Raw genomic sequence first — 8,935 nt, 5'->3', positions numbered from 1 at the left:
ACACTGCTGGTCATGATGAGGGGGCTGCTCGCATTCGCCGCGCTGTTCGTGGCCGTTCTCGGCAAAGACTTGTTTGATGGGTAAGTACAGTAGTGGACCTGCAAAGGACTTTCGCTGTTCATTGTCCCATTTTAATTAAATCCTAATGTAAACTGTAATCCTTTTCATACACCTATCCAGACTCTTTAACTCTTTAACAGACAGTTTTATCTCTTCACTTTCCCTGAGGTGGTGATAAAGTTGTTAATCGTCTTACTTCAGACTCTGTGACTGAACTAGAGCTTCTGGAAAACTTCTAAAAGTTTTACACATTTGGCATCTGCAGACACTAAGATGTACAGCTTTGTTTGTTTGAACAATATTTGAATGTGCAGCATTATCACAATGAACATAGCCTACATCTTTCTACACCTGCCCCCCAAGGTCTTATTCTGTTGCATATGCAAATGTTTTATAAAGTGTAAAAAAACACCTAGGAAATTTAACTTTAACATTGCTTATCTGGAATCATTTTGTATAAATAGCCGTATGTCTTTAAGATATTTTTTGCTATTGGGGCAACCTCATTCTAACTGCTGCCGTCTAGGTGGAGATACCGCCCATATCATTTTTCACAAAACAGATCAAATTTTTAATTTGTCCCACAAGCCATTAAGCTCCTGAACAGCTGATGCACTTGCACTTCACCCATTCCTTCCCGTTATGTGTGATGTCCAGCTGGTTTGGGCTGGAGGGAGGATGGTGACTGTGATAATTAGCTTTGCAGTTGGTATTACTGCTCTCTCTAACTGCTAACTCTAACCCTATCAACACCCAATCCAAGGTGTGAAGACGGTGCATATGTGTACATGTGTCTATGTTTTGCTTATTTGGTGTTTTTGAAATGCCTTGGGATTACCAATTACCTTATAGGGACAAATACAATTCTTCTTCTAAAATGGTATTGAGGTCAAGCCAAGCCTGGGAAATATTTTGTTTACCAACTGTAACATTGCATGTAAACCCTCACTCTGTCCGTTGAGAAATCTCACTTCAGCCCCTGTTTGCCAACTTTTCTTTTGAAAACCTGGGTTGAGTAAAACGTTGTAAAACACTGCGGTTCTCTTTTTACAGACATCAGGTGCTTCGCATCGTCCCTAAGAATGAGGCCCAGCTGGCCCTCATCAAGGACCTGGAGGACATCATCGAGTTCGAGGTTATCTATCATCCTTATCATTATTTATATGAATGAATGAATGAATTTATATTTATTTACGTGTCGTGCACCAATTAAGGCGCCCAGCCTATAAGGGCTTACAAGACACATTTCATATTTAGACACCAAACAAAATCATCAGAGCACAGACAAAACAAAACAAAAACAAAAACCACATGGAATTCACATAAATAATTCACTTTTTCTTTTTGACCAGGCCCTTTTTATGAAAGTAGCTATAGTAAAGACTTCTTTTCCGAAGAACCATTCCAACTTTACCCCATCATCAACCCAAAACAACTCCGGTTTCACATTTTGCATTTTCTGAAACAAAAACTGCCAGGCTTCATCATATAACGGACAATGAAACACAAAATGCAGTTCATCCTTCACATTATGTAATCTAAATTACATTTAGATTACATAATGTGCATAGTCTTTCATCCTCAGGTAGCCTACTGAGTTAAACCTACCAACTTCTATTGCCAGAGGGAGAATCCCAGCCCTTATAAGAGAAGCCTTTTCTAATCCAATTGCTCCATTGACATGCCATCTCTTTCCTCTCTCAGCTGGACTTCTGGAGGGGTGTGACTGATGTTTCCACCCCCGTGGATGTCAGAGTTCCCTCCCACACCCTTGAGTCCACCAAGATTTACTTGGACACTCAGGAGCTGGAGTACTCCATCATGATTGAAGACCTGCAGGTACGAGATCCTCAAACATCCTGAGTTCGACTTTGATGTTTCCCGATGTCCGACTCAAATCTAAACGACATCGTTGATGTTCAGGTGATGCTGGATGAGGAGCAGGAGGAGATGGACTCTGCTGCTCGCGTCGCTGAGCCCAGAAACACCGACAGCTTCGACTACGCCAGGTACCACACCGTCGATGAGGTACGTACATGCACTCACTCTGGCTACTGTTGTACTGTAAACACAGACAAAATGAAAAGACATTGCAAGATGCTCATGTATTAAAACCAAGATTTTTCCAATGCCTGGCCGTTCAACGGGACCTGATGCATCTTGTCAATGTGACATTCCCCAGTTTATTATTTACTTATCCAGGCATTTACTTGTGTAATCATTTTTGGTTTTCTCTCCTTATTTATTAACTTTATTTACTTATTATTTATTTACTTTTTTCCCCCCTCCCATTCACACAGCTTCATTCATTCATTTTATTAATAATCAATTTATCTTTCTATTCTTTTTATTTACTCATGTCCAATTCCACTTAAGCATCCATCCATCGCTCCCTCTCCCCTTCTTCCCTTCTTTCATCCTTTACCCCGGCTGTCCCTATTTCTTCCTTCTTACCTTCAGAATTAATGCTGTCATTAGTACTATTATGAGTTAGGTTATGTTTGCTATCACAACTGTTATCCCTACTACCCTTTATATCGTGTTTGTTATTGCGACCTATGTCACCGTCGTGATTCTTTAATTTCTTTCCTTATCTTTGCACTATTACCATCACCACACTACACTGCACTCGAACTACACACGCACATCTTGTGTATCCATTGCTGTATGTCCGTTATGTTGTTTGTCTTGTGTTTCACAATAAAAAAAACAAAAAAACAAAACAAAAAAAAACAAGACTTTTGTATCTGGTTTAGCTCTACAGTTTCCAGGACATGCTGGTGTCTGAGAACCCCAACATGGTGAGCAAGATCGTGATTGGTCGCAGCTACGAGGGTCGTCCCCTGAACGTGCTCAAGGTAAGGACTTAAATGAAACAGATGAATGTATAAAGGAAAAACGGTAAATAAAACACAGGCTGGGAATAGAAAAAGCTTATATGTACAGTTCTGAGTATTACTTTTCTACGTCTCAGTTCAGCACTGGAGGAAGCAACCGTCCCGCCATCTGGATGGACACTGGAATCCACTCCAGAGAGTGGGTCACTCAGGCCAGCGGCACCTGGTTCGCCAAGAAGGTGACAACAGCTATCAAATGTTTCCTCTCTGTAAATCTGCTGCAACTTTCGACCGTTCACCTGCTGCACTGAATATCGTGTCCTCTACATCTCTGTCATCAGATTGTGACCGACTACGGACGTGACCCCGCTCTGACTGCCATCCTCGACAAGATGGACATCTACCTGGAGATGGTGACCAACCCCGACGGCTACTACTACACCCACAACAACGTAAGATTCCTAAAAATGTGTTTAGTGGTTCATTAGATATTAAATGACATTAGCAACGAGAGTCGTAGTGTTACTTTGAGTACCGGAAACCTTTTTATGTTCAACAGAAGTCAAAATGCTTTAGTGGTAGGAAGGTCAACCACACACACCGACTGGTACACACACAAAGTAGAGATGAAGTCCTGATGTCACAATCGGCTTCAAACAGAGAGAAGATATCAAGAAGCAGAACTTGAACAATCAAGAAATCTAACTAACTCGAAATGTTTCTAGAACCGCATGTGGCGTAAGACCAGGAAGCCCAACCGTGGCTCCAACTGTGTCGGAGTCGACCCCAACAGGAACTGGGACGCTGGTTTTGGAGGTAACCTTCTTAAAAGCCTTAAACAAAACACACTGTTTTTGAGATTTTAAGAAATGAAATGTATTTTGAGGTAATCGTCTCATAAGCCTTTATAGTTTTGTGATGCCTTTGTGTATCCGTCTGCATGTGTCATCCCAGATGCTACCAGCAGGTGGCACTAAAACACCAAATCTTCACATCCTGCACAAAACAGGATGATCTCATAAGATTTGCCACGAAATGAGCAGATAACACATTACAGTGATGAATAAAGCACACACACAAACAGTAATTATCAGTCCAGACATGTCTGACCTTGTTGTTGTCGTCACCTGTAGGAGCTGGTGCCAGCAACAACCCCTGCTCTGAGACCTACCGTGGACCCAGCGCTCACTCCGAGTCCGAGGTTAAGTCCATCGTGGACTTCGTGAAGTCCCACGGCAACTTCAAGGCCTTCATCTCCATCCACGCCTACTCCCAGATGCTCCTGTATCCTTACGGCTACACCAGGACTCCAGCCAAGGATCAGCGCGAGCTGGTAAAAAACACCACCACCACTACTTTTTTCACTATATTGTTCTGGTTTAAACCACCTGTATGGGCTCTGCTGCAGAAACTATCAATAAGTGCTACTATGACATCATTGTAATGTCTCTCTTTGCAGCACAATCTGGCTAAGAAGGCCATCACTGACCTGGCCACCCTGTACGGCACTAGGTACAGATACGGCAGCATCATCAACACCATCTGTAAGTGTCACACACAACACTGTTCATATAAGATAATTAAGTTTTCAACAGTAATCAAAACTTTTTACTCGTGCTATTCGTAACAACTTCAAAAATAGAGTCACAAATCTGCAAAAATGCTGTCAACAACATTTGGACCAATAGAGATCCAGTTTGATTTTAATTACCAATAACATCTTGTGCATTGTGCAGCACCAAAGTGATACATATAATAATAATAACAACCCCCTCCCACTTCAATGATAGACCAAGCCAGTGGCAGCACCGTGGACTGGACCTACAACCAGGGCATCAAGTACTCCTACACCTTCGAGCTGAGGGACACCGGTCGCTACGGCTTCCTGCTGCCAGCCAATCAGATCATCCCCACCGCCAAGGAGACCTGGCTGGCTCTGATGGCCATCATGGACCACACCCTCAAGAACCCATACTAAACTGGGCTACAATGTCACCTGTTGCTGTGGCCTTCCTCTCAAGCCCAGTATCACCACCACCACCACCATCATTATCTAAACTATTGACATGACTCCCTGTGTACTGTGGAAAGCACAAACAGACAAATAAAAAAGCACCTTGGGAACCATTGTTTGTTTTAATGGTGTGGGATACATTTGGGTGTAACACATTTGGTAGTCTTAATCTTTAACTAAATATAGTGGAAGAAATTAAAGGGATAGTTAACCCAAAATTCAAATTGCACTCATTATCTACTCACCCTCATGTCGACTAAGGGCTGGGAGAAGTTTCACAGTTATCCGTGGCTTCTCTGAGTTACAGGGGGTCTCGGCGTAGCAGTGCATGTCCATATAACGGTTGCAAATAGATACCACTTTTCTTCGTAACAAAAAGACACACCAAAAAACATCCAAATACCTCCATGCTGCTCGTATGTAATGTCTGTCTTGTATTGAAGCTCCGAAATGCGAAATTGTTCCGAAAAAAATTAAATAAGTCTAAGCTTGTTTGTAACGGAAGCTCCTCTTCCTGGTTCGTCCAAATTGGACGAACCTTCAATACAAGACGGACATTACATACGAGCAGCATGGAGGTATTTGGATGTTTTTTGGTGTGTCTTTTTGTTACGAAGACAGTTGGTATCCATTTGCAACCGTTATATGGACATGCACTGCTACGCCGAGACCCCCTGTAACTCAGAGAAGCCACGGATAACTCTGAAACTTCTCCCAGCCCTTAGTCCACATGAGGGTGAGTAGATAATGAGTGCAATTTGAATTTTGGGTGAACTATCCCTTTAACAATATTGCAAACTTGAGTCACTGTGGGTTAACACAGCTACATCTCCTTAAGTTACAACCCACTTCTAGGAGGGGTTCATCTTTTATTTTTCCTTTTTTTCATCCAAATTGTCATGTTTTTCCCAAAGCAGAAATATTCAGCAGAGTAGGTTAACTGCATCATTTCACAACAATCATCCACTTTATTAACACTCATTAATCCAGCAACAGAACCATGATATCAGCTCATTAAAGTCAGTTAAGACAGACGATGAGAGCACACACATAGCACAAATCAATTCATTACATGCACTTCATAGGTGACTGTGTGAGTGAATCAAAGGAACAGGCCACTGAGAAACCAACAAAACAAAAAAGGCAACAAATACTGTTTTTTTTTCTCTTTTTCCAAATGTTTGGATGTAGGAAGTGAAGTGCTGCGTGAGATAAAAGTCTGTTTCCTTCCTTTGGTGACACTGCCGTCTGTGCCAAGGCCTCAAATATTCAGTCAATGTGACATCAAGTTCACTGATCCTTACACACACACAAACAAACAAAAAAGTCACAGTAACAGTATAGAAGTTGCACATACTGTAAAGCCACCGGTGCACCGTCAGTACGAAGCAAATTACAAAAATACAGCACAGCTCCGCCTGTTTTTACAAAACGCATCAGGCTCTGTAACATTATTTGTACAAACATCAGAACTTCCCAGCATCCCCTTCATGTCATCAACATTCAATTCTTCTAAGTGTTACAGGAATGTGTTACCAATGGATCAAAGAAATGTGAAAATGTGACCTTCTCTGGAAATACGGTAATAACGTTAAAATAGACAAAAAAACAAAAAACAAAACATGAGCAGAAATGAACTTGTACAGATTCAGATCATGGTCAGAAGTAAATTTGAGTGCAATCAGATCCGTCAGTTTTCAGGCTCACAGATGAGGCACTGTGCAAACATTCAAATATACACAATTTATTAAATATTAAAAAGGAAAACTGTAGTCAGGGGGAAAATACTACAGTCTGACATAGACCTCCAGAAGAGAAGATGGAGTATTTCATACTGAGTTATGTTCTGGATTCAAATATTTTGGTCTTTGTTGTTGTGTAGTGTTTATAACTTTCACAAGCTGTTGTGCTCAGTCAGCTCCAAAACATAAAAACACACAAAAAAGGAAGAATATTCAGCATCTTTGTTGGAGGAAAGATGTTTGACAGCAGCAGAAACATGTGAGAAACAGAAATCTCCATGGTTGCTGCAGCAGGGTATAAACTGAAATAAACGGACTTTGAGTTGGAGGTAAATTTACTTTTATATATCTGTGTGGTTTCGGGTTGGGGGGGTGGGGGGTTATTTCCAGGGTCTGCTGCTTTGGACCCTGCTGCCGTCCCTCGCACTGGAAGAGGAACTCAGCCGACTCAGTCGAGCGCTGGGCGTCTTAGACTGAGAGCTGACGCTGGACATACGGCTCGACATACGACCTGCAGAGAAACAAGATGCAAACAACAGTGAAGCAATGGGAGGGGCAAACAATAGCAGCTTACATGAGAACACATTCAAATGATACAGATTACTTGTCCTGTTAAGTTATTTGAGTCTTTCTACAGTCTCCAACAACACATAAATACACACTCAGTGTATTCAATCAGTACAGCAGAGTATTGCGATATTTTGCATTGCAATATTGTATCGATATACGGACGCCAAATATCGGTCTGAACAGAGTAAGAAGTGTATCTTATTAGAAGAAAACAGATGTTAAAGGGATAGTTCAACATTTTGGCAAATTGGCCCATTGCCATAATCCCTATAGTCTTAGCAGTAGGTTCGTTACCTTTAGGCCCAATCCCATTTCACCCCTTGGCCCTACCACTTACCCCTACCCCTCCGTTTTGCGCGTTCACGTGTAGGGGTAGGGGTGTCCCAATCCCCGTTAGGACAGAGGGGTAGGGGGAAGTGGTAGGGCTACATACCCCTCCAAACGGAGATTTTTCAGAGGCACACTCCAAACGGAGGGGTATGAAAAGTTTCCCAGAATGCATCTTGCGGCAGCCGGCAGCGGTGGCTGTAAAACGAAAAGCTGTTTTATTTCTCACTGTAGCGCGGTTATTACGTCACTTTATTAAGTTTTAATATTTTTTCTTGCGAGAAAGTAACTGTTTAGGTCCCAAATGTGCGGTTAGTTTATCCAAATGACGGCGGGTTAGAAGTTTGCTCCGACGATTTTTCGGAGAAGTGAAGCTCCAGGAGGAGCGCGGCTCCTCACAGAGACAGCAGCCGGTCTGCAGAGCTGCTCCGCCGGCCAAACTACGTCCTCGTCCCGGTCCCGCCGGGAGAGAAGGCGGTCGTTAATTAACTTATCCGCGGGTTTTTAGAGGTTTACCACCAGCATGTTAAATTATTTTTAGCATTTAAATGTTGGTCTCATTGATGAAATCTGACAATTGTGGCAGTAGCATTAGTTTATTTGGATAAAAAGTTATGCTTCATGTACCAGTCAGAGGAGCAGGCAGCGCTGCCTCTGGGCTCTGTGTACAGAAATCACCACATTTACATCAGTAAATAAATGTTTTACAATGAACCGATCAGTCTGCATTAAGTTTTATCTTATTTTATTAAGTTATATGGAACACGCTATTTGATTTCTGACAAAAGCTCGCCGCATCAGCTTACGTAAAAGCCAGTGAGACTACGTGATGACGTATGTGACTGTTGAAGGGGTGTCCCAATTCGGAGGGGTTGACTTTCTACCCCTACCCCTTGTAGCTCCGTTTCAAGGGGTGAGGGGCAAGGGGTAGGGGAAGGGGTAGGGGTAAAAAAGAGAAATGGGATTGGGCCTTAATTGTCGGTGTGAGCTATTTTTAGAACGGCCGAGCAGAGCCATGAGCTGCTCAGAGCTACGCTACGGAGGCTCATGGGATTTCTTGGTTTCCCTCATCAAACTCATCAAATACACAATCCAACAACTCCACAACGCTCTGGTGGACAAGTTGTGACCTGCACATTCACCACGCTATGAGATAATAACAGAACATTACCAGACAGAGTTGTTTTTTGGCAAGCAGTCTCTGTATTTACCTCTAAAACAACTCTGTCTGGTAACGTTCTGTTATTATCTCATAGTGTGGTGAATGTGCAGGTCACAACTTGTCCACCAGAGCGTTTTGGAGTTGTTGGATTGTGTATTTGATGATTTTGATGAGGGAAACCAAGAAATCCCATGAGCCTCCGTAGTGTATCTCTGAGCAGCTC

The 8,935-nt window shown here is 42.4% G+C and overlaps 2 protein-coding genes across 2 annotated transcripts in view; one reads left to right on the top strand and one right to left on the bottom strand.

Moving 5' to 3' along the window:
• On the top strand, positions 1 to 5,025 carry LOC146986365 (carboxypeptidase A1-like). Its single transcript, XM_085780146.1, has 11 exons — positions 1 to 80; positions 1,114 to 1,195; positions 1,765 to 1,899; positions 1,984 to 2,088; positions 2,817 to 2,918; positions 3,035 to 3,136; positions 3,239 to 3,349; positions 3,623 to 3,713; positions 4,031 to 4,230; positions 4,357 to 4,441; positions 4,688 to 5,025. The coding sequence occupies exons 1-11, from the start codon at positions 13 to 15 to the stop codon at positions 4,873 to 4,875; spliced, it is 1,269 nt and encodes a 422-aa protein (XP_085636272.1). The 5' UTR covers positions 1 to 12; the 3' UTR covers positions 4,876 to 5,025.
• Positions 5,026 to 6,976: 1,951 nt separating this feature from the next.
• The window catches only part of cep41 (centrosomal protein 41), an 8,111-nt gene continuing 6,152 nt past the window's right edge, over positions 6,977 to 8,935 (bottom strand). Inside the window, exon 11 of the mRNA XM_085780145.1 lies at positions 6,977 to 7,164. Coding sequence (XP_085636271.1) covers positions 7,034 to 7,164 — 131 coding nt within the window. The 3' untranslated portion in view covers positions 6,977 to 7,033. The remainder of the gene's footprint in view (positions 7,165 to 8,935) is intronic.

Source organism: Trachurus japonicus, chromosome 6, assembly GCF_045865225.1.
Source record: "Trachurus japonicus isolate A0001 chromosome 6, Traja_1.0".
Taxonomy (NCBI): Eukaryota; Metazoa; Chordata; class Actinopteri; order Carangiformes; family Carangidae; genus Trachurus; species Trachurus japonicus.
This window is presented reverse-complemented; position numbering and strand designations above follow the sequence as displayed.

Excerpts from the sequence above, each read along its gene's own strand:
- LOC146986365 (XM_085780146.1), top strand. The coding sequence starts at position 13 with ATGATGAGGGGGCTGCTCGCATTCGCCGCGCTGTTCGTGGCCGTTCTC. Across the intron at positions 81-1,113 it reads GGCAAAGACTTGTTTGATGG|ACATCAGGTGCTTCGCATCG; the intron begins GTAAGTACAGTA and ends CTCTTTTTACAG. Across the intron at positions 2,919-3,034 it reads GTCCCCTGAACGTGCTCAAG|TTCAGCACTGGAGGAAGCAA; the intron begins GTAAGGACTTAA and ends TCTACGTCTCAG.